Here is a 25562-nt window from a genome sequence, read left to right as displayed (position 1 = left end):
CAAATTTTTAAATTCTCCATAAAAAGAAGTTATGTACTTATCATATCATCCCATCTGTGTTGTCCATTTTTATTCTTCCTCAACCCATGGGTGTGGTTCTGATCCTTGGAACCGACTCAGCTGCTATCACAGCTCGTGGTAACTGAAACTATTGAGCTTATCCCTTACTCATAATGCACCTATCCCAGTTACCTCAGATCAAGTTTGCCAACAGACAACAGAGTTGTTAGTTGCCTATTCCTCTAGAAATCCAAAGGCATGGGGGACGGAGGGAGGGGAGTTATGGAAGAATGAAAATGGACAACATAGATGGAACATTAAGGTAAGTACATAACTTCTGTATCTGATGTTGTTAATTTCATTCTATCCTCAACTTGTGGTACAGAGCCCCAACTAACTTAGATCCTGGGTGGGCACAAGGAAGGATGTTCCTGAGCACCATTGAACCAAATGATGGTCTTCTCCCTGGAGACCAGATCCAATTTGTAATGAGTAATGAAAGTACGGGGAGTAGCCCAGGTTGCTGCTGCACAAACATCATCCATGGAGGCTTTAGATTGGAAGACAGCTCAAGTCATCATGGCTCTAGTGGAATGTACTTTTAAAGGTTTCAATAAATGACCCCCAATTTGTTGCAGATAAAAGAAGTACAATCTGTTAGCCATTTAGCTAATGTCACTTTGCTCACTGGTTTTCCTAGTTTTGTATTTGAGAAAGAGATAAATAATTGGTCAGATTTTCTGATATCTTTTGTTCTGTGAAGATAAAAATGTAGCTGTCTATGAACACCTAATAAGTGTAAGCAGTATCCACATTTATTAACAAATTTGGGGAAAAACACTGGTAGGTTAATGGTTTGATTGATGTTGACTTCTGAAACCACCTTATGTAGAAAGGAGGGGTTGGTTCTTAGTGCAACCCTATCTTTATGAAAAAAAACCAAATATGGTGGTTTACAAGACAAAGGTTGAATTTCTGAATTCCTTCTGGGGGAAGTAATGGCTACTAAGAAAATAGTTTTCCATGACAGAAACTTAAGATTGCAATGTGCTGCCAGTTCAAAGGGGGGGGGGGGTTGTATGACTGTTTGCAACACCAAGTTCAGGTCCCAAGGAGGGGTTGGATCTTTGTATGGAGGCTTCAACAGGACAGTACCCCTCAAAAAAGCTTTACAAAGTTTGTGAGAAGCAAGAGATAAGTCTTCAAATCCAATATGAATATAGGACATAGCTGCTAATTGAATTTTTAATAGTGGAGGATGAAGCCCCTGCACTGAACACAGAGGCTAAAGACTCAAGAATCTTATGAATAGGAGCTGAAAAGGGGGGCAATGTCATTCTGATGTGCCCAAATAACAAACCTTTTCCACTTACTGTTGTAATGTTTACTTGTATCTGGTTTGTGAGAGGCCAAAAGAATGTGTCGGACAGGTGAAAAGAGCATAAATTGTCTGGCTATTAATGGGACTGGAGAGTCCAATCTGTCATCTCGAGGTTCAATATGTCTGGTTGAGTCATGCCTGTCAAGTGGGACAGAAGATCAGGAACTGGGTCCAGAATCCAAGGTGGATGAATTAGGTGAGGTCAAAGGAAGGAAAACAAATTTGCTGAGGCCAATAAGGTGCAATGAGTGTTACCTTGCTCTTCAACCTGACTGCTTTCTGTAGAAACTCTGGATTATAGGAATTGGAAGAAAGGCACAGAGAAGACCGGAGGGCCAATTGTTGACTACAGCATCCCTCAATGATTCCCCCTGAGGGAGGATTAGGACAAAATAATTGCTGCACTTGTTGTTTAGGGGTGAAAGAAATCACAGCAAGGCTGGCCCCATTGATGAAATATTCTCTCCATCACTTTTGGATTGAGGGACCACTCGTGAGGCAGTTGTATGCATCTTTTCAGTTTGTCTGCTATCACAGTGGACTTCCCCAGGGTGTACGTTGCTATGAGAAAGTGGTTGGATGAGATCACCCACTGTCACACTCTGAGTGCTTCCCCACACAAGGGATATGACTTGGTTCCTCCTTGCTTGTTGATGCACCAAACTACTGACATGTTGTCCATTTGAATCACAATTGTCCCTGAAGAGAGAGCATCTTGGAAGGCCTGCAACGCTAAAAGCACTGCTCTCATCTCTAGAATGCTGATATGCAGGTTGGCCTCTATGGGGGACTGTGGGGCTATGGGGGACCATGTTCCCCAGATAATGCCCCCAACTGGAAAGTATCCGTGGTTACCGTGACCTTGGGTTGAGGGGGGAGGAAAGGGTGACATTTTAGGATTTGATCTGACTGAATCCACCACTTGAAATCTCTCTTGCAAATGTTGGTGATTGCAAACAAAGCTGATATTGGTTGGTGCAGTATTGGCCATTGTATTGTGAGCAGCCATTGTAAAATTCTCATATGAAATCTGTGAAGGTGAGTAGAGTTATACCCACCACCATAGACCCCAGGGCCTGTAAAACTAGGCGTGCAGAAATTTCTTGGTGTTGATTATCCTCGTAGCTTGTGATCTGATTTTCTGTACTCTCATTGGGGGAAGAGAGGCTATTGTCATCTTTGTGTTCATAGGTGTGTACTAGGCTAATGGCCATGGAGCCTTTACAAGCCTAGCCCATAGGATTACCCTGGCATTGTTTGGCATTCAAGATTGCTCCTATAAACTCAAAGGTCTGTGTCAGTTCAAGGTGATATTTTTCATAGTTTATGGTTATTCCCAGATAGGAACATGTCTGAGGAACTTGCTCTCTTGCCTCTAGCAGTTGATACCTGGTCAAAGTGGTAATGAGCCAGTCGTCCAAGTACAAAAACATTAGGAATCCCAGCAGTCTCAAGTGAGCTGCTACTACTGCCATGCACTTGGTTAACACTCTGGGGGCTGTGGTGAGACCAAAGGGCAGAGCTCTGAACTGGTAGTGACTGGCTCCAAGCCGGAAATGTAGAAACCTTCTGGACTGCCAGATCCTCTTTATATGATAGTACACCTACGGAAGGTCTACTGAGCACAGTCAGTCTTCCTGTTCCAAAAATGGAAGAATGGAATGAACTGTACTTTGTTTGTTGAACTGAATTATTTAAAATACCGAGTTCCAAAATTGGTCTCCAGTCCCCTGTCATTTTTGCCACTAAAAAGAATTTTGAGTAAGTTCCAGATTTTCTCTGATCTGGTGGAACTTCTTGAATGACTCTTTTTTTCTAGCAGTTCTTGAATTTGTAATACTACCTATTCCCTCTGATCTGGGGGCACACCGGGGATTCTTTTGCAAATAGGAGGTGTAAGGGAAAATGGAATAATATAACCTCTGGAAATGATACTCTGCAGCCAGGCATCTGATGTCATTTCTAACCAGGCTGTCTGGTGAAGGGATAGATGACCCCTGACTGCCTCCACAGGAAGGCAACTGGGCCTCCTTTCAGCAGCACTGAAAGGGTTTACCAAAGAAAGAATCTCTGTACTCTTGATTTTGCGGGCCTCCTCTGCTGCAAAGGTGGCATCTGCCATTGAAGTTCCCTCCTCTGCTCCTAGGGGATCCACCCCCACATGTGTCTTGAAAGGACTCTTGGGACTTTTTAAACCACATTTTTCCAGTACTCCACTGATTCCCTGAAAAGGATCAAGGAGGAGTGGAAAAACATATGCTCATGGCAGACAGCGTCTTTCTATCTTTCTCACACCTGGAAAAAGTTTCTTTAACTTTAGGCCAAACAATGACATGCTGTCAAAGGGAGCACTGATGAATGAAGACTTGAAGGGCTCCACAAAGTCAAATAAGCACTTTCAGGCATGTCTCCTGATGGCAATGTCTGAACCAAATGCTCTTGTCATCGATTCGGCTGCATGAGAAATGAGCCTCATGGATAACTTGGATACGGACTGAAGGGTAGCCAACTGAGAGGCCACAAATTCCTGAACCTCTTCACAGATGGATCCTGAATGTGTATCTGAAAGCTCCTTAATCAGATCCCTTTGCAGACTGGTGAAATGTGCCAAGAAATTCAAGGACTGTAACATAAAGGTTGATGAAATATAAAGCCATTTCCCAAACCTATCCGTTGCCCAAGACTCCTTGTTGGGTGGATGGACAGAGGAACTTTGCTCATCTAGTTCCCGTTTGGTTGCTGCCACAACGACCATGGCATCAACAAGTAAACCTTTTGGCCAAAACTGTTTGTCCTCCGGGACAGTAATGAATTACATAGAATAATAAGTCCACAGTAGTAGAAACGCTTAATTTATTATACAAGATAAAAGCTTTTGGGAAACACCCTTCCTCAGTTATAATAGGTAATTGAGAAAGGGTGTTTCCCAAAAGCTTTTATCTTGTATAATAAGTGTTTCTACTACTGTGGACTTATTATTCTATGAATTTAGCAACAGTGTTCTTGGTGGTTTACTGCAGCTAACTCGTCTACATTACATTAATGATTTTGTCAAGTCTCCAGGGAATGGATTCAATGGTTTCGGAAGCCTTCCACAGCCGCCAAGAGATGAAGTCACCCAAGAGGTAAATGGGCGAGTGCCAAAAACCTGCAGATATACTGACTTCTTAGAAGATGTATTGCTGGACTTCAAATCCCCTTTCTGTTTTAAGATTTACAGGATGTCTCGAAAGGAGACATCATCAGGAGGTGATCTTGAGGATCCTTCGCCCTCATCGAAGTCCATGTCTTCCATGATATACTCCTCCATGGAATTCAAGTGCTTCCTCTTACATTTCTTCTTCTTAGGGACTTCCTCAGTGGGATGATCTGGGGAAGTATCAGAAGAACAGGGCATTCCCATTTGGGATTCCTGATGTTTAGGCACTCACTCTCTTTGTGGAGTGACTGGATGAGACTCCAAATGTAAGCATGACAGGGAAGTATGTTCTGAGTAGGAAGGCATCAACTGGCTGACTGCTGCAGTCATAGCTTGCTCCATAACCTTGAAAGCTGATCCACCTAGAAAAGGGAGGGATCTCGGATTCAAAAGAGTGAGTCTTGGAAATGAGATCCCCTCCTGCTCTGAGGGGATCCAAAAGTCAGAGCAGAGCTGGTCCGTGCTGAAACTCCAAAGGTGCAGAGAAGGCTCTGACTACATTGGAGTCGACTCCAGACCCTCGTAACCAGCAGGACAGATACAGCCCTGAGAGGTCTCCAGCTCTGATTCTGAATTATTGGTTCCAAAGATAAAGATATCTTTGGCTCTGACACAGACAGCACCAGGAATCTCAGAACTGTATACTCTAAACCTTCAAGTGAAGTTAGAGGATGAAGTAAAGGAGGAGTAGTAGAAGAATGGAATCCTTGACCCATCTGGGTAGGAACTGAGGCAGATCCTGTCAGTCCTTGCACCCAAAGGTTCTTTCTCACCAATCTTTCCACATTATCTTCGGTTAGATTTCTAGAGGAATGGGCAGACATCACAGAAGGTGACTTAGGTCTCTCTAAATAGGGTAATGGAGGACTATCTGGAAAAGGATCAGTCAAAGGACAATAAGTAGTTCTTGGTAGAGTAATTTTTGTAGAGTCCTGTAATTGTGGTGTCAGATCTGAGGATGATGGCACCAAAGTCTGTCTTTGATCCATAACCTTAGGCATCAAAGAAGTAGTTGGATCCAATATTAAGGCCTTGGTAAACATTGGTTCCGAGGAAACAGTCGGAACCAGAGGATGCAACTTTTTCCTTATCAGTTCTGAAGGAGACGATGGAACCTAAGGTTTTTGTCTCTTTGGAGTTGGAGCCAATGAAGATGTCTGCATCAACAAACTTCTTTTCTTCATCTTCTCAGAAGCTTTGGAAGAAGAAGATGGGATAGGAAAGCCAAATTTATTAGATTTATCTTTAGTTGAAGTGGCTTCAGATAATGCCTCGCTGAAGGAAGAATGATGCAGGCCTTTCAAAATAAGCTTACTTCTCTCATTGACAAGAGCTCTATGACTGAACGAATGACAAATCGAGTAGCCTCCTGAAGATGGACTGGCCCCAAACAATAAACACATAGAGAATGCATGTCAGAAAAGGGTATTTTATGGCCACATTTTGACAATGCTTAAATCCAGCAGGAGTTTTTTCTTGTTCTGCCATATTTCCTCTCACACAAATGCATACTGATAGAGAAAAAAGAGGACAGTACAGCAAAGCTTTTTTTTTTTTTTTTTAAGAGTAACAGAAAAGTAGTAATTTGAAAAGGTAATATGAATGATGACAAAAAGACTATACGAAGTGTAGAAGAAAAATATCAACAATGATAATGAGAGTACACCAAAGCATATGGAAAGGGAAAGGAGAAAGCAAAGATCAAGAACTAACGTACTACAAGCATAGAACAAGTAAGGGCTTTATAAGATTTTGTGAAAAGTAGAGTATATGTAAAGGGATTAAGAGTTACAGTCAAAGTTATAAAGAAATTACTTATCTGCTCAAGAACAACTGGCACCACGGCTGACACGAAAAGTGGCAAACGACATCTGAGGTAACTGGGATAGGTGCGTTATGGGTAAGGGATAAGCTCAGAGTTTTTTGGTTGCCACGAGCTATGATAGGGCGGCCTATTCGGTTCCGAGGATCAGAACCGGACTTACAGGTTGAGGATAGAATGAAAATTGACAGCATCAGATCTTCTTTTTATCTAATTTTGCTGTGCTCAAAGTTCTGTAACGTTAGACTCAATGGCAGTATGTAGAGTATCACTTATGTACTATAGTATCTAATAATGTACACTACTTACTAATAGTACTAGATAATTCTCTATGCCATCTCTTTTTGTTTTTTTAATCAGCTTGAATTTAAGTTGTGCTCCAGGTTCTGTAATGCTATTCTCAATGCAAAGAAAAACTTACTTCCAGCAGTGTTTGGTGCTGAATGCTAGTTACTAATCATGCACTAAATAATGGCTCCATTACCTTAGCATAGTCCAGTGTTCATTAAATTCCTTAATTTTCACACATTTTCCCATGCCCCTCTTGTTAAGATCATTCATAGATATTAAAAATATTTAAGTTAATAATACTTTATACACATGGATTCAAGTAGATGGTTCAAATTACCACTGAATACATTTTTTATGAAATGGGAAATATCCATAAATTTACCTGGGTAGGAACTAACAAAGTTGAAAGGTTGTTGAGTGATTGATGTGATTAAATCATATGCATTAGTAACTGCTGCCAGTGACTACACTCTCATAAACCACTGTAACACCACAACAACATAGTGCAATGCGAACAATTACTGGACCTTGGATTAGATGAAAGAAAATCCTAAAGGGTCTTGTGACTGGGAAGTCAATATAGAAAACACTTGAAGGAGTAGTCCCAACATAAAGGAAAATGGCTGTAGTTGTTATGACAAAGATCTGGCAACACAAACCAAAATGTGGACTTTAAGAATATGCATGACCTGCCTTCACTCTCAGAAGTAATGCGGCATAGTAACTACTTCCAGATCAGCAAACATTGCTTTCACAGAAGGAGCTTAGTGTCCCAAAGTGCATGTCTGTAAGCATATCACTGAAAGAGCCAATGATATTACAACTGCAGAATAAAAACTATAGCAGGAAGACAAACTCTCTCAAATATTTAGAGTCTCATTTCTTGTCCATGTTTTTTTTTTTTTTTTTGAATGAGAAGGTGAATTTTTCACCTAATTTACCTAGACAGGAAGACTGACCAGTGGATTTTGCTTTAATTTAGGCAAACTCTCATAAAAGAGCACTGGGTTCAGTTTCTTGGCAACATCTTAGGACAGGATTGAAGACTCTACACTAAGCAATGGCCTCAGTGTTGTGGTGATGGTGTAAGTAGAACATTAAAGGTTTATTATCTTGAGTGCTTGAGCCAAAGCTGTTTAAAGTAAAACAAATTACTGAGCATAAACAAATATTACAACACAAACATGTAGAGTAACACAGAACAATAAAAAACAACTATAATGCAAACAAACTAGTACAAATAACAAAAGCTGTAGACAAAGTGCCAAAGCCAGACAGTCATGTGACAATTTCACCAAAAAGATAAGTTGCCCTCAGATCAGAATCATCTTATTGAGGAGAAATTCTGTTTGTTTGTTTGACATTTGTTTGCCAGGATGCTCCAGCTGGGTCAATAGAAACCCGTTTTCAGTGGAGGCCCAGAGAGAAAGGCTACACTTACAGATATTAAAGCATTGCAAATAAAAGTATAGATATATACATACAATTACATTAACGTGTTCTACATGCAGAAATTTAAGACATTAGAACATCAACATAACAAATGAGATTATTACCATAACTTCTTGTAAGAATAAGAGAGACAGCCAAACATATAATTTGTGATATGGCAGTATTTCTGGGATATCCTAAAGGAGCCTCAGAGTTATTCAGCCGAATCTGAGATGACATCAGGTTTCAAATAGCCACAACAAGTTAAGCACAGGACCATCTACAATAATTCTCAAGATAACATCAGTAGTCCATCCTTCTAAGAATGTAGCTGAGCTCAGGGCATAAAGAGCTAATTCAGACAGACAGGTTCCCAGACATGAAGAAGCAATAGGTCCAACCTGAAAACTTGAGAAGGGAATTTGCCAAAGTGAAAAACAGTGCAACTACAGCAATAATGAGATGATATATTAAAAGGGGAAGAACAACTAAGGTTCTTGGCTGTAGAATTCTAAACCTACATAAGTCACAATCTGAGTCTTCAAATCCCAGGTACAGAGCATTACTAATAATCATGTTGAGAAGAGACCAATGCATAAATAACAATGCCAAGATCTTCACAGGGGGTAAGATGCTTTATTTGTGAGATATTCTTGAGGTGAAAGTACAAGGACTTCACAATAACTGGCATCTGGTTCCTAAATGTTAACATATTTTTTCACGAATATCTCCAAGATTTCACAACCTAAACAAAGATGTCAGGTGGACATTTCTATAGAAGTAAAAAAGACATAAATTATGTATTAGCATCACCTAACTCTTTGTTTGGTTTAAAATCAATTTAATATGAGCAATCCAGTCTAGGATGGAATCAAAATAGTCACCGGACGTAGTAAAGTCTAACACTTCCTCTTGAGAAATGGACAGGTACAGCAGAATGACTTTCCTAGAAATGACCTCTTATGTGGTACAGCAGTGGTATCAGAACAGAGCCCTGCCGGACCCGCATTCATGTGAGAACCTTAAGGATTAAAAAAATGATAGGCACAGATCACCAAGAATGCTCTGGCAGGTAAATGGCAATGCAGTCAAGGATGGTAAAGGTGAGGACACAAAAGGTACGTAGATGCTCAAGCAGACTTTCATGCCCTCCTGTGTAAAATGTTATGGACAGATTATGATAACTCAGGACAAAACACAACTGTCAATCTGTTGGTATTAAAACGTTATTAACCCTAAAGTCCTCAGTCTCATTGCCATGCCTAAAACTAAAACTGTGTGTGTCAAAAGAGGCCACGAGAAGTTAAATAATAATAATATAACTACATAAAAAACATTCTTGGTAGTGTTACTAACAAAGGCCAGTAGTATTTGAACAAACTTTCAGAGTCTAAAAAAACTTTTTTGAGGAAAAGTGTAACCAGGGTCTCTTAAAAATAGCTGTAAAACATTCAGTCCTCAAAAGAACCTGACAATCTGGTGAATAACTGGCTTTTAATATATCATAGAAGATAGCACAACCCTTGTTTGCCCAAGTTACAGCCCACAGTAGGTCAGTGATAACAGCTGAAACTAACTTCATGGTCTCACTGTAGTTAACATAACAGAAGTCAGAAATGTGCTACGAAGTGAGAACTACTTGAGGTTAGTCAAGGAGACTTAGTCTGAAAAAATGCAACAATCTCACAATTAGCTGATGACAACGTTCTCCAAGTGGAAAGGCAAAACTGGGCTGAATGTATGCAGTGGAGATTTTCAGTGCAAGAAGAAACAGCTTTTTTAGTTTAGATCTCCCTCAGAGTGCACTGACTAATGTATATCCAAAGCTGCATTGCCCTCAAGAAAAATTATTAGCCCCATGTGTCTTATTCAATGCCATCTTTCATACCCAGAAATTGTATTCTTAGATGAATCTAAAGAATAACACAGGATAAAAATGGGTAACTTAACAAATGTGACTATGATACAAAAATACTGGAAGTGGTTTGTGGACTATCACACTGGCAATGTTAATAACTCAGAACATCTACATGATAAAAAGGCTTTCAAGCATATTTAAGTATGTTACCAGTACAGGCAACCCATATGAACTACAGAAGGATGCAATTCTAGGAATACTGTGGGTGATGAGAACAGCACTCTTGGAAAAAAATCAAACACTGAAACAATACTGAATTCATGGACTTTAATAAAATGCTGATTTAGTAATAAAGCCAATTGTTAGCATGGTAAATTAAAAAATGAACATTTGGTGAAATTAAATTAAATAGGACAAGTTTATCAAGCTGGTGTAAGATGACTATAAAGAATCTTCTACAAGATGACTTGCTTCAATTTTTCTATCAAAGTAAGACTTTTTTTTATCATTTCATGAATTGCTTCTCACAACTATTATTTCTGGAAACCAAGGCAGACAAACAGAATACCAGATAATTTATTATTCCATCCTCAGGACGATCCTAGGACTAAAATGATGGAAGTTCTTTTACATACCTTGTCTATAGTGTCCTCATCTGCATCAAGTGACCGAAGCCACTGTGCAATAATGCTGTTTTCATCAGTACATCTGGATTTTCTATTGTTTCTGTTTGACAAAGGGATATCTGCACAAGGCAGAAAAAAATAAATGTTACAGACTAGAAAAAAATATTCTGTTATATAAATTAAATGCAATTCTGCATTTCATGTCAAGCACTGCCAAAAGAAGCAACCATAAAGCTCAACTAAACTGCGGCCAACCATCAGCTTCTGCCTGTTGACACACACTGTGAAGTCCAGTCTAAATGTCCAATTCCAAATTTATATGGCAATTCAAACTACAGCTCTGATTTTTCTTTGAGGAACTTCATAGTCAGGTAAGTATGTCTGGGATTTGAGCAACAGATAATTGTTAAGTCACCTGTTGTATGCACATCATTTTATCAGCATCTAAGACAATAAGGCATGCCTCACCCTAAGTAATTATTCAGCAACAAAACTGAAGCATCATAACAGGCTAGCAAACGTCTTTAATTACTGCACACATTCTGCATGCCTGTGAAAAGTAACAGTCATGCACTATAATTAGTATTTGAAGTTCTGTAGTTTAATTACATAATCTGCAATGGATGAATTGCTGTCCAGTTATGTACAGAGATAAATGAAGGTAAACATAGCTCCATGGCACATTTTACATATGTGTATATTAGGCTAACAACACTGTGGCCTTTATAAGCCTAGGCATGCATCTCAAATGTATCCTACAAGTGTTTCAGCCTTAGAGGTTATTTTATGGGGTATATGTAAGCCAAGATATCATTTACAGCCTGCCTCTGCCAATTAGAGACATAGATGCTAGATGTGGTATGAATTTCCAATTTCTCATACACTGATTCAGGTTATACTTGAAAGGGGTTAGGGATGAACTCTGTTTCACATGAATGGGAAGCTTGTTCCAGAGGATAGGAATTCTCTGAGAAACATACCTGCCCCGCCAGCATGTCCTGTTTATGTCACAAGCAAAGTTCAAGTCCCTAGACTGAGTAATTCTGATGCTACTGGTTTTGTGGATGTGCCAGGCACATACTGCCTCTCAGCGGTCTGTAGGAAACTGAGTGTAGAGATAAGGCTTTCAGGCAATCTGCACAATACATGATGTTGATACTCTGTATTCTTTTTGTGAGGAACCTCTGAGGACATTTGGGGATATTCCAGTTGCTGCATGTGCTTGGTCAGGTACACACCGAAGGAAGTGTTGTACTCAATGATGTATCTGATGAGGGTCAAATACAGACGGACAATGACCTCCTTGGACATAGATGCCATTCTTTTGCTTATAAGTTGAGCAATGCAGAATGATTTCCTTACTCCCTTAAATACATGCAGGTTGAAATCAAGGTTACTATCCAAATATGTCCCCAACTCCCTGACTACTGGGTCCACTCTTTGGTGCATGTTATCAATGAAGCAGTTTCCTAGGGTGGCTGACTTCCTAAAGGGTAGTATTGTGCATTTCTTGGCATAGAATTTTAAGCCATGGCTTTGGCACCAGTCATTTGTCTGTATACTTCCTATCTGTAGGATGTTAGTATATTGGGGAATCTGTATTTGCTTGGTCAAGTGGAGGCCTTTGACATTGGCTTTGAGTTTCGGGAAATAACTGACAAAAAGGAGCAGGCCCAGCACAGCGCCATGAGGGACTACACTAATGATTGGCCTCTTTGTGTAGGTGGTCTCTCCTATCCTAATTTCCTGGGTCCTATCTGAGAGCCAGCTGGCTTTCCAGTGTGTAACACTGGGTCAAACACCTACTTTTGTGAGTTTGTTTACAATGCTCGAGTGCGGTACTGTATCAAATGTCTTAGCCAGGTCAGGTTAGGCAGTATGCACCATTTTACCCTCATCCATTGCCTTGGTGACTCTTTCAAAGAAATCCACAAGGTTTAGTAGGCATGATCTGCCTTTGATAAAGCCAAACTACACTAGATCCAGTGTCTGAAGGTTTCCTATGTCCTTATTAATCACAACCATGAAAACTCTTATCTTGGCTTTGGATATGCGACTAGTCAGACTTATGGGTCTGTATTTTCCAGGGTATATTGACAGAACACTCATGAAATATAGCAGCGTTATTGACAGAACACCCTTGTGCAGACTGATGACCATGGAAGTCATCCACTCACATTGCACAAAGCCTATCTGGAGGCAATGGTTAAATGGTGACTCCAGAAGTCTGGGTAGTTCATGCTTCAGGTTATTTAAGAGGCATCCTGGAATATTATTGGGACCCATCAATGCAGTGTTTGTAGCCTTAGCGAGTGCATTTAGTACCTGCTCTTTAGTGACACTTGGGAGGGTTATGTTTGATGGTATTACTTGGGGGTACTGCCAGGGGGGTGAGGGGGTAACATTGGAGTTGAATTTGTCAGCCAGCAGATTTGCTCTATCTTCCTGCATTGTGTAAGTGGCTCCATTAACAATCAGTCCTTTGCACTATTGTGTACTGATGTTGAGGTTTTGAAGATAGCTAAGGAAAATCTTGAGGTTGTTCTTGGCCTGGGAGGCTACCTTTACTTGGCTTTGGTATACATAATTTACCCTCTTAGTTGTTTGTTTAGCTGATGACCAAGTTTTTATCCTGCTGGACACTGAACTTCTTAATTTTAGCTATAACTTTTTTTTCCTTTTGTTTTACATTCTGTTTACATTTTTATTGCACCAGGCTTGTTTTAGGTGGGCACAGCTGTCTCTATGCATCTACTGGCATGATTGTACAGGGCTTCTGTGTACAATTCTGCATAGGCAGCTGTGTTGTCCAGGTTTGGAGGGTCTTGAAATTCTGTCAGGTCATCACTTCATAATAGGTATTTTGCTTTAGAGTAGTTCCTAACTGTTACACGGTTTGCTGGGGTCACAGCAGTGACATTTATTTCAAAGGAGAGACAACTTTATGGACTGTCCTTACCAAAGAGGACACTACATTGGGGGGGGGGGTGTGCAGCATTCTTCCATATTTGTGAGAACCAGATCCAGCATGTTTGTACCCCTAGTGGGCAAACAGACTAACTTGTCCAGGTTGTTTGTATTAACAATGTCCATGAATCTCTGGGCCTGCAAGTTTGGGGTCATGCAGGATTCTCAGTTTAAAGAAGGGTAGTTAAAGTCACCCGTAAATATGGTACTGGATTGAATGATAAGTGTCTCCAGCACATCTAAGTATAAGCTAAGGGCTTCATGGGTCATATATGGTGATCTATAGCTTGCAAGGATATGATATGAGACTCTATGTCTTGTAATTTGGACATGGATAAGCTCAAGCAACCCATCCTGTTTAACCAAACTTGAGGTATGTTTGTTTTGATGAAGATCGAGACAGACCCACCTTTAGTCCCTACCTGTGCAGTAGCTGGTCTAAATGTGTGGAAGGGATTGTATCCTTGCACTTCCGGGGTGATCTCCACAGCCTTAAACCATGTCCTGGCAACTGCACAGATGTCTGCATTCTCCAAGACTCCCCTGGGTTGATTTTGGTAAGCTGGAATTTGGGGAATACAATGTTTTAGCCAATATTTGAAAGCCTAGTGGAAATGTGCAATCCATCAGAAAGATCAAAGAAATGTGGTCTGTTGACCATACTATCCCATGCTGACAAATACTGTATCCCCTTTGGATGACACCATAAGCTAAGCCAATTATTAAAATAAATTTTCTTCTGTTTGTATAGTGGCACCATCCTTGCTGAAGGTAGAATGCTGCTCAGTGCTAGGCTCATATCAGCCTGAGACACACAGTGCAAGAGCACCATAATACCTCTCTTCGTATGGTCTGGCGAGGTACATCTCAGGTCATTTACACCCCATGGACTGCAAATGAGTCATACTGGTACTTGGGGTTCAATGACCTGAGTGCATGTGTGAATGTGTACATCTGTGTGTCTATACATATATATATGGGGAACATGAAATTTACTGGAGAGTTGCTGAAGCTGAAGATACTGACAGAGACTGTGTTGCATGCCTACATTGTCAAGCTGATGAAAAACATGATGAGGAATCTCTAGAGTGATTATGCAGCTCATTCATTACAATTAGCACGGATCTGACACTGAAAAAGCTCAGCCACAAACAGATCATTATTTTAACCAGATGCTATAGAGTATTAGGAGAGTAAATCATCACCTTAAATTTGTTCCATGCTACAAAATATAATAGACTTGAGACATTGTAGCTGTGGCCAAGGACAGATCTGGAGTCTAAAACAACTGATCAGATTCACAAAGAGACAGAGATGGAGGAGCAGAATCCCCTTAGATTCTATGAAAGGTGCTTTGTAAATATTTTCTTCCTTCTGTATTTCTGTATTTGTTTTAACTTTATTACTGTTTCACCATGCAAATGTACATCTATTTCACTAATGTCAGGGGAATACCTGCTAGTGTGTCTTATTTTGAACTGTACTGCTCTATGTAAGCTTACTAGTGCTGATTTGTCTGTACTACTTTTTTAAGCCCAGGCTGAGCCTAAAATATGCCCACATGGATTAGCATCCTATCCTCGTCAAGTAATCTAAATAAAATAAAATACAATAAAAATAAAATTGTATTATATCCATTAATTTATTCTGCTATCACCCTCTTTTTCCAGTTAAGGGTTGTAGGGGAGACAGGAATTCAGTGAGCACATGACAGAGAAACTAACCCTGGGCAGGACATTCACTCTGTCTCTCTCACACATAATGTATGCATAGCTATGGGCAGTTCTGTAGAATTAACAATCCACCTGCAGCATGCGTTTGGGATGTGGGATGAAACAAGAATGCTTGTAAGAAGCCCACTCGGATGCAGGGAGAACATACAGATTCTAAACAAAAAGTACCCCAGACAAGAACCAGACTGGAGAACCAAACTTTGTCAGGCAGCAGAGCTAACCATATCACAACTGCGTCACATGAAATCATATTACAATACTCTGACCATAAACACAATATATCACCATTGGAAGTTGTTAAGGGTTAATTTTAGAGATGTGGTTACTAGCTTCTGTTTGCTTTTCTTGTGTGAATAGGCCTGGACCAGTGTTTTTTTTTTTATTTGAACAGAATCATGGCACACATATTAGGATTGGATATGCAAGCATTCATTAACAAAGGGATTTTGGCTAGCAGTTCATAAAGAGAATAAAAATACCACCATGTTACATTCTGTGTCATTAGAATACTGAGTGTTTCCTACTAAAAACCACACCTGTCATGTTTGTCATTACATGTTCAATTCTCCATCAACAAAAGGGTGCAGACAATTTGCCATTTGAAAGGCTTATAAAGGGCTTCTAGAGAAACAGGTCTGAGGAGTGAAACAACAAATAATGTAATCATCATACCAGCTGGTCTGTAAGACAGAACGGTGGGAAAGCATTCCTGACCTATTAAAGATCACATATCAACTGATGCAGCAAAACTGCACCTGATGGTCCTTGTTTACGATAAAACACAAGCAGCAGTCACAACTTGGATGAGAAGAAATGGAGGAGCAGACTGCAGAGCTCCAACAAATGAGTCCCAAAATAAGACTTTGTGAATGTATTGTGAAATCGCAAGTCACGGTCAAGACAATATTGCTTGGTGAATGTGTGCACCAAAGGCTAAGTAGGTGTGGGACAAAGGTCTGCAATAAAGATATTTTTGAAGAAGCATTGGAGGCAGCTACTCCTGTATTAGAGTGAGATCTAGCTATGGCATTTGCCAATGGGTGGCTAGCAGTCCGAAAGCAAAGTCTTTTCCTCCTGGGTCCATCTTCCTAAACACAAGTAACTGCCTGAGGTAAAACCTGGACTGAAAATTCAGACACAAGATGTGAAGGTCATTCTTTCCCTAGTCTGTACTCCTCAAATAAACCTTATTGGGTTCAAAAGTATTTCTAAAATTACATTAAGATGAAAATGGGGGTCTGTCCTTAGGGACATCTTATCCCTGCAAAAGACCAGATATGGTTTTCTGCACTTAAGGGCCTGAATCACTGTATTGATGGCTTCCAAAAAAAGTTTGCTAAGAAACAAACTTCAGCATCAATACCAGTAAGCTAGCATGCCTGAATGGTGGAAGAGCAAGCTTCCTAACCCAGACATTTAGGTCTCATGAAGTGGAAAAGTTCTTCATGAAAGGATAGACATGAGCACTTCCTTAAAGAACCGCCTGGCCAGCAAGTATTGGATGGAAACCTGCACACCAGAAGCACATATTGTACACAAAAACTGATACAAGCATCTTAAGTATGGAATAACTAACGCCCATATCACACTGATGTCTCATAAAAGTCAACACCATTTGCAAACTTATTGAGTTTATAGGTTCATAGGTAGGTACTAGGCTATCAGCCCAAGGGCCTACGTAAGCCTAGCCAACAAGGTTCCCTGGCTTACGCCACCCAATAAAGTTATTTTCCTGTGCCACTGTCGAGCAGAAGTTTAGAGCAAGCAGAGACACATAAGTTTAGAACAAAAGCTGGAGTAAAAAAGGGGAAATTAGTAGAGAATATAAAATAATGCATGATAACAGTTCAAACAAATCTGAAGAAGTTAGAAAAACACTAGGAAATGAGAAATGAAAGGCAGTATAAAAAGAAACCATGAGAGGATATACGTACGGCTCTCAAGTATGCAACATCTGGAAGATATAAGAGTTTTGCAAGGAAGTGTTTGCATAAGCAGTTTAATAACCCAGATAGACTACAGAGAATTTTTTCCACAGGAAGATAACAATTGCTGGAGGTGCAATGTGAAAGAGAGGGATACATGAGAACATGTTTTTTGGGAATACAGCAAATTAATAGATTTTATAAATTTCCTAGACACAGTACATCCCTAAAAAATTAATGCACTTGGCTGCTAAAAAGGAATTAAACACAACATGTAAATCAGAAACAAAACCACAAAACCATCTGTAACACAAATAATAATGAATGTTGTAAAGAAGATAAAATAATAAGGTGTGGGATCTTTATAAAAGGGAAGGAGCAAAATACATAGAAATAATGGAATCTGAGGGAGTAATACATACAGAATAATATACAAGATGAGGATGAGGAGTGATATTTCAGGGAAGTCAGGACTTGAGCAATATATGTAATATTAAACGGAATTATTATTGTTAAGACAGAAATCATATTTGCATAATGTGTGAAAAAATCTTTGTAATGCTTTTTCTCTTTTGTAATTGAATGTGTACTCATGTCACAATATAATATGTGATGCCAATAAAGATGTTCAGAAGAAAACACCACTTGCAAGCTGACCAACCAGAGTGGAAAAGGCTACTGTTCTATCCAAACTGAAAACTCCTTTCAACTGGCAGCATAGGATTGTTGAGTTGAACGCTTCCTAAGCAGCAACAATAACTTCTAAAACTTCTGCTAGCAAATCCAGTAGGATCAGGGTGTCTACATTAGGAGATAGGACCGTAAGTGAAATCTGCTGTCATGCCAACCATGATCCACATACTAGACAAGGATAGGGGAATTTATTGCGTCTCCATAGACTTAATACCCTGAAATCACTCACTTCTCTGCGGTCATGGGTGATAACAATTAGTTTTGGACTTTCTATCATGAACATCAGGAAGAAGCCTGCAATCAGTGGTAATGTGATTAGGTATCTCCTCTGTACCAAAGGTGAGACATTGTCCACAGCTACCTCTTCCTTACCCTGCTGACATGAGACAGAGATGGAACCATAATCTCCCAAGTGAATAAGTCAAGCTCTGCATTGTGCAACTTCTGTAAGACTGACTAGCCATGGCATCTAAATCAAGAGTCCCACGTGATGGCTGAAGGACTGACTCAAAGCATCCACTAGCTCAATTGTGTCGTTGAGGATGTGACCTAACAGAATGTCCTTGTCTTTGGTGTGATGCCAAATGCACACTGATTCTCAGCACGTGGGTTATGGCCTTATGTTGCCATTCTTGTTCAGATACCACATGAAGGACTGTGTGTCAGAACAGATGAAGACAGTGCATGGAAGCAGTTGTTTCTCCAAGACATTTAAGGCCAGAGCACTCCTCTAGGATTCAAGTAATTGATGTAGAGACCATGTTCACTGGAAGCCATTCTTACTGCACCATGCATGAAAAACATGTTTTACAAAAGTTCTTTGATGGGTATGGGTGCAGAAAAGGAAGACTCACAAGAAGATCACTGAGGACTGCCCTTCATTATAGTTCATGTTAATAAGGGCTAGCAGCAGGTTTGAAAGTACTTAGTGTCTCTATAGTCATGGATACCAAAACGTCCACAGCAAAGTACAGTTAGGTAAGTCCAACTTAACTGTAGCAGTAGATCTTCATAGAACATACTGTCTTACTGGCATATGGGTAGTAGTTCCCTGCTACCCCATCTCTGGCAGTCTACCAAAGCTCAGAGCTACTCCCCCTGCCTGGATGTGGGTGTGATGGACCAATCATCCGAGAGTGCAGGAACTGCCTTTCAGATGTACAGTCAAAACCCTTTCAGTTTTCTGGGGTTCAGAAGGAAGACAAGATGAAAATGCAAGCTTGTGAACACCTACTGTTCTAAACCAAAAACCAAACATACAACTAAAAAGGCCACCAGGTGTAATTCAATGACAACTCCAATAGCAAACTGTGTACATCCACAAAGGAGGATGGTGGATGGGTACTGCTAGTAAGCAGTGTGTTCTATGAACATTGTTACAGGTAAGTGGGCCTTACACAACTCTACTATGTTCAAAATCACACTGCCTTACTGGCATATGGTTTGATTCCCAAATCTTCCCCAATATGGGGGAAGAAGGATAAGGGTCCAGGAGCCCCTTGAGAATGGTTCTAGTGAAGTGTGCTCTGGATTTAGAAAATGCATCCAGCTTGTACTGCTTCACAAAGGTATTGATAGAGGGACAAGTTGCTTTCTCTAGAATACTTCTAGATTCCCCTTCTTTCCAAAAGGTCAAAAACAGTTGCAAAAAAAAACAAGCGATAAGAAGTAATTTGCTTAGAGACAGGTTGGACCTTCTTTGCCCTTGTATAAGAATTAAAAAGCAGAAAGTGGAAAATGTGAAAACGCATACAGGAATATTTTCATCCAAGGGAATGAGAATGTGTCTGTCCTCCAAGCATGTCTTTAACTGAATTTCACCAGCTGTCTCTTTTGAAAGGGGTGAACATATTTATTTGAGGTGTTCCCCACATCTGGACTAGATCTTGGAACACAACTGCCTTGGTGCCACTTGTGCGGGTCTGCCCAAGATCTGCTCAGTCTGTCTGCCACAACATTTTGCTCTTACAGGATGCATGATGCCCGAAGAGTCAGAAAATGTCATAGAGCCAGCTCCCAGACCATTACTGCCAACTGCACAGAGGTTACAGTCTTGTACCCCCTTGTTTGTTGATGTAGCACATCACTGCGGTGGTGTTCATAATCATCAGAAGAGGACCTGGTGTCCATAGGTGATGAAGAACATTCAAGGCTTGGATCACCACCAACATGTCCTTGATACTGATGTGAACTTCTATAATTTGTCTAGGTATGAAACATCTGTAAATATTTTATCTTAAACTTAACTGCTTGCTTAGATATGTTAATTACTTTATACACTGTATTTTTTAATCTAAGTTGCTGACCTTGGAGCTTTTCTCCCCAGGCCTCTGGTGAAAATGGGCATGTATCCAGTCGAACTATCCTGGTCAACAAATGTAAAATAAATAAAATAAAAATTCTGAACATCCTTGGGCCTTCAAATGGCATTCACTTCCACTCCCATTGACATAACTCTCCAAGCGAAGTTGGATAAAACTGCCTGGACAGATTGTGCCAGAACAGAAGGGAAAAAGGAAAGTCCTGGATTGATGCTCAGATGGGGTCTCCACCATTGTAGCTCTTGTTGAAGGGCAGCACTGCCAGCTGACACTAAGTCACACTGGATGAAGGGCAGCACCAGCAAATGAGATTCCAGGGAATGCAGGTGCTGGGTCCAAGAATTCTGGACATACCATTTATTTCTTAGAAATTCACTCACTGAGGTAGCATTCCTCCTGGAAAATTCCTGAAACACCGTCTGATAAGACAGGGCCTTGTCTTTGGGGAGAAAGGCCATTCTTTTGTCAGTGTTGATTAAGCACCTAAAGAAACAAGCCTTTGCAAGGGCCTCAGATACATCTTCAGAAGGTTCAACTTGACCCTGGCTGGGAGATCAAGGTCATGCCCTTCTCTAGTGATTCAAAACAGCTGCATATAGACTCTGCGCAGATAAGCAAATCATTGAAGTAAAGAAAAATATGAATGCCAGGAGTCCAGCAGTAGGCCACTACTACAGTAAGGCTTTTGGTAAACACTCAAGGTGTAGTGGATAGCTCAAAGGACAATGCAGAAAATTTATTTATTTACTTTATTTTTTTCTAGTTTGATGACGGAGGAGATCCACTGGGCTCAAAGAGCCCATTTTCAGTGGAGGCCCGGGGAGAAAAGCTCCAATAATACATAGTACAAGCTCCATAATATGAAGTACAATACATAGTGGAAACAGAAACAAACTAAGCAAATTTTACATACAAAATAGCAAAAACTAAACAAAAGTTAAACAGCAGCTTGGAGAAGGATGTAAAGCATATTTACATGTTTAGTGGTTGAGAACAGTAGTACAAGGTTAAATTAATACAGAGGTTTAAATCATCTGAGAATGATATAGAAGTAACATTAGCATGGATAAGTTCTTTATGCATGAATATGTGCATAAATTGATAGTGAGAATTGATAGTGGAAACCAGGTACAAGAAATCTCAGATATCTCATGAAGTAATGAGCAATGGTGATGCACATCCTTCAAGTCCAGGGTCACCATGAAGCAGTGGTCTGAGAAAAAAGCACTGTCTGCGGGGTGAGCAACTTGAACTTGGGGACCTTAACAAAGGTATTCAGAAAGGATAGGTCCAACACTGGTCAACAAGACAGCTCTATTTTGGGAACCAGGAAAATTCTGGAATAGAAATATTTCATTCTCTCTGAAGAAGTCACTTCTCTGACCCCTGAGTCCAGCAATTGTCAGAGTATAGGAGGGATTAAGAAAATTTGATCTGGCAGATGACTCATCAAAAATTATCCTGTTTAATGGAGGGAAACTTGGGAATATGGAAAAATTACAAGATCCTTTGCATCAGTTTATCTCTGTCATCCCAGGATGTAAGGATATTATTAGCTGCTGTACCAAGCATGCAATCAGAATCGAGCAGAGCATTCATAATCATTTCTTAACTCATCAGAAAAAGTTTTGACTGTGCAACCCAGCATACCTCCTTATCACCACCGATGTCGCAGCATTTCTAGAAACAGTATCTGCCCCCTTCCAAGGCACTCCTTAAAGCATGTTTAGACACTTAAGAAACATTGGAAATAATATCTTTGACAGAGACTTTTTGCTCAGCAGGTAATGATGCAGTTAGTTCATCTAAACTATACATACACCTAAACATGGTAGATAAACACATAAAAAAACTATCATGCTGGACTGCGCCATCTTCTTTCCCTGAGATTCTAGCCACTTACCTTGCTTATCTGAAGGGACTGGGCTTGATAAAGACATAGGGCTGGATTCATGAATGCCTACACTAAGTATACACAATCTGTATTCAAGAATATCCCTACCACACTTTTTGCGCTGTCTGTTAACTCAGAAAGATTAAGTGCAGACGTAGTCTATACAGTGTGGTAAGCTGTATGAATCTCCTCAGTTTTTAAAGTTGTAAGAAAATCAGTAGGAAAACTAAAATTAGGAGGAAGGAGGTGGAAATTATACTTGTGTTGTCTATTCTCTCAGAATGGTGTACACTTAGTGTAGGTGTTAATGAATCTGGCCCATGGACTTTTTATTAGAAAATGTTGCTGGGGATATAGAAACAGGATCCACAGATAAGGATCTTGGAGACAAGGAATGGTCAAGCACATCCTGAACTTCTTAAAACACCTTTTAAGACAAGGATTCATTCAGAAGACCAAAAGTGTAAAGCTTTCTTAAAAACATTGTCCAACACTGGAATCAATGGAGGGAAGGTCACTATGTCCAGGGTCTCATCCTCCAGAAGATCATATACCCTGCTGATCTCTGGGGTAGGTGAAGGTTGCTCCCATATGAATATATCCTTAAATCTAGCCAGCAGTTTTCCAGCATTTTTGAAAAAGAAAACATCTTTTTTTACCTGTTCATCCTCAGAGAAAACTACTGACCCGACTCTGACACTTGAAACCCCAGATTTCAGACCTGCTTCAAAAAGAGGATCTCTGGGTAGTTGAACAAGGATGGGAGTGCTGGCATACTCATAACGTTTGTTTATACCCAGTAATCAACTGCCTGAACAATGGATCTAGCCATAGCCACCATCTCAAGTGGAAACACTGTCAAAGACTGCAGCCCAGAAACAAGTATCTTTTACATTCACTATACTAGTGGAAGAATCCCTGGGTGAAGACGTATCAACACTGGCAACAGATTCTGCACCCCTGACTTACCTAGCACCTAACGAGTTTGGTTCTCCCATAATGAACCATGAAGTGGTACAACCCCAGAGGATATGTCTGATCTTTGTGTCATGCTCAGTTTTTGTACTACCACCACACCAGGGAATCCGTAGTTTTAAGAAGGCAAGTGGTCCAACAGCTTGCCTCAGGCTACTGCAGAGTCACAAGCTGTAGTCTGAGGAATATTACTTGATTTATTTCTAAGTTTTTAGGGGCACAATGGATGGATGGTTGAGGGGAACTGTATACTGAGTCCATCAATTTAGGGGGCAAAAATATAGCCAGATGAATACTAAATCCTGACTGCACAGTCAGCCCAGTAAAAAATGGACAAATATCACTATTCTCCCTCCAAATGGCAATCTGAAGTCTGTTTCTGTAGCAATGCTATCATAAACACTGTGCTGAATGAAATGAGAGCTGTTTCAGACCATACGTTCAAGCACAAAATACATGCACAGAAGTCACCTGATATTGTAAAAAAAGGCGAGTTTCAATCCAAAGGAATTAATACAGCCTAAACAAATATTAGTCAGGAAAAAAACATAAACTGGTGAAAAGTTTCTGTCAGAAATGGTTAACATGCAAAATGGATCCAAAAGCAATCTGAAGTCTATTTCTGCAGGGATTACTATCCTAAAGGCCGCAGTGAATAAAATGACAGTTCCAACAACACATTTCCATGCAGAAAATACATGAACAAAAGTGTCCTGATTTTTTTACAAATGCCTAGTTTCAGTTAAAATTAAATGATATAGCCTAAAACAGTATTAGACAAGAAATAAATCATAAACTAATGTAAATTTTCTATCAGAAATGCAAAATGGGGCCAAAACAAAAAAAAATTTAAATGCTGTAATCTTGATCAATCGCCTCAAATAATCATACCCCTCGCAAAAAAAAAGAAAAAATTATCAGCGCATTTTCCTGTCAAAACTTCCAAATGAAATTAATCAACAGCATAGAACTTACCGTGCTAGTCAAAGTTTAAACAGAAACATATACAAAATTTCTAATTAGAAAAAAAGTTAAAGCAGCAGAATACACTATTCAAGCAGTGACAGAAAAAGCAGGGGGGGGGGGGGATAAAAAACCCAAAAGGGTTTCATATGAAAGCTCAGCAGATGAAAAATCCAAAGTAACAGTCTTCTCAGAGATCATTCTCCTACTGTGGCACTACAAAACTGAAAGGGTCTTGTTTATGGGTCTGAAAGGCAGTCCCTGTACTCTCAGGTGATTCGTCATCACTCCAAAAGACAGGGAGGGGGAGGAGCTTTAAACTTTGGTAGACTGCCAGAGATGGGATAGCACTCATATGCCAGTTAGGCAGTGTGTTTGCTAAACGCCACCTCTATCATCAGGTGAACAAATTACACCAGAAAAATTGTGGCCAACACCAGGCCCAGAAGGCACTGCAGAGTATCAGCCTGAACTCTGTACTATGCTTCCATTTAGGGTAACAAGACCATGAACACTTGGGCCATTCTCTGAGAGTAGGAACAACAAGCACCAAAGCAGTGGTCCAGTAAACACCTTCCTCTAAGCAGGAAACAAAAGGACTTATTCCATTTTGTAGCTACTGTGACACCCTCTCTTTGGGTCAGTAATCAAGAAGCCTGAATCCTCACCACTGACACATTCACCTTCAGAGAAATAGATACACCCAGTATTACCCTATGCAGCTCTCTGCACCAAGTACAGTTTCTCTTAAGAGCACGCAGGGAACACAGCCTAGGGTCTGGGTTTCTTTATATCTGTCTCCACTAGCACAGCTATAGGGTTAAGTCCTCAGTAGAGTGTCCAAGCCAAGTCCTCCAGCACTCTCTCTGTGAAACCAGTGCTTTGTGTCCCTTCTCCAAGTAGCTCTCTTTCACACACACACACACACACACACACACACACACACACACACACACACACACACACACACACACACACACACACACACACTTGGGAAAGGCTGGCATGGATTTACCTGCTGTGACTCTTTCTGCCCAGAGTATAAGATAGTTATCAGTGCCACCAATCAGCTACTCTAAGGCACTTAACAAAGGGTGTCCAATTATACTGTGTAATATTAATACTAATACAAATGGTAGTAGTTGACCAAGACAGCTAGGCCTTCAGGAGTGACCCACACAGTGTCACCAAATAAATACAAGCACTCTCAAAGGTTAAATACTTTCTAAAAAGACCAGCCACAATAAACATTTTAAATATATTTAATAATAAATAATAAAAGAACATGAAAATATGAATATATATTTACAGCAAACCACAGAGTTCAAATCACAGGAAATATTGAAAATAACGTTGATGGACAGACTCAGACAAATAAAGAAAAACAATATGTAAACTAAGCTTCACTATATTTCCCTGAATGAATATAGGAGAATTACTATTCCCTACTTACTTAACAGACCAAGTCAGATTATGTGGTGAA

At 40.1% G+C, this 25562-nt stretch overlaps 1 protein-coding gene across 1 annotated transcript in view; it reads right to left on the bottom strand.

Annotated features, from left to right (window-relative positions):
* Positions 1-25562, bottom strand: part of MAP3K6 (mitogen-activated protein kinase kinase kinase 6) — a 1891200-nt gene that overhangs the window by 138772 nt on the left and 1726866 nt on the right. Inside the window, exon 27 of the mRNA XM_044084347.1 lies at positions 10618-10727. Coding sequence (XP_043940282.1) covers positions 10618-10727 — 110 coding nt within the window. The remainder of the gene's footprint in view (positions 1-10617; positions 10728-25562) is intronic.

The sequence above is a fragment of the Protopterus annectens genome, chromosome 1.part1 (genome assembly GCF_019279795.1).
Source record: "Protopterus annectens isolate FY-2018-M chromosome 1.part1, PAN1.0, whole genome shotgun sequence".
Lineage (NCBI taxonomy): Eukaryota > Metazoa > Chordata > Ceratodontiformes > Protopteridae > Protopterus > Protopterus annectens.
Note: the sequence above shows the minus strand (reverse complement) of the source record. Positions and strands in the feature narration are given on the sequence as shown.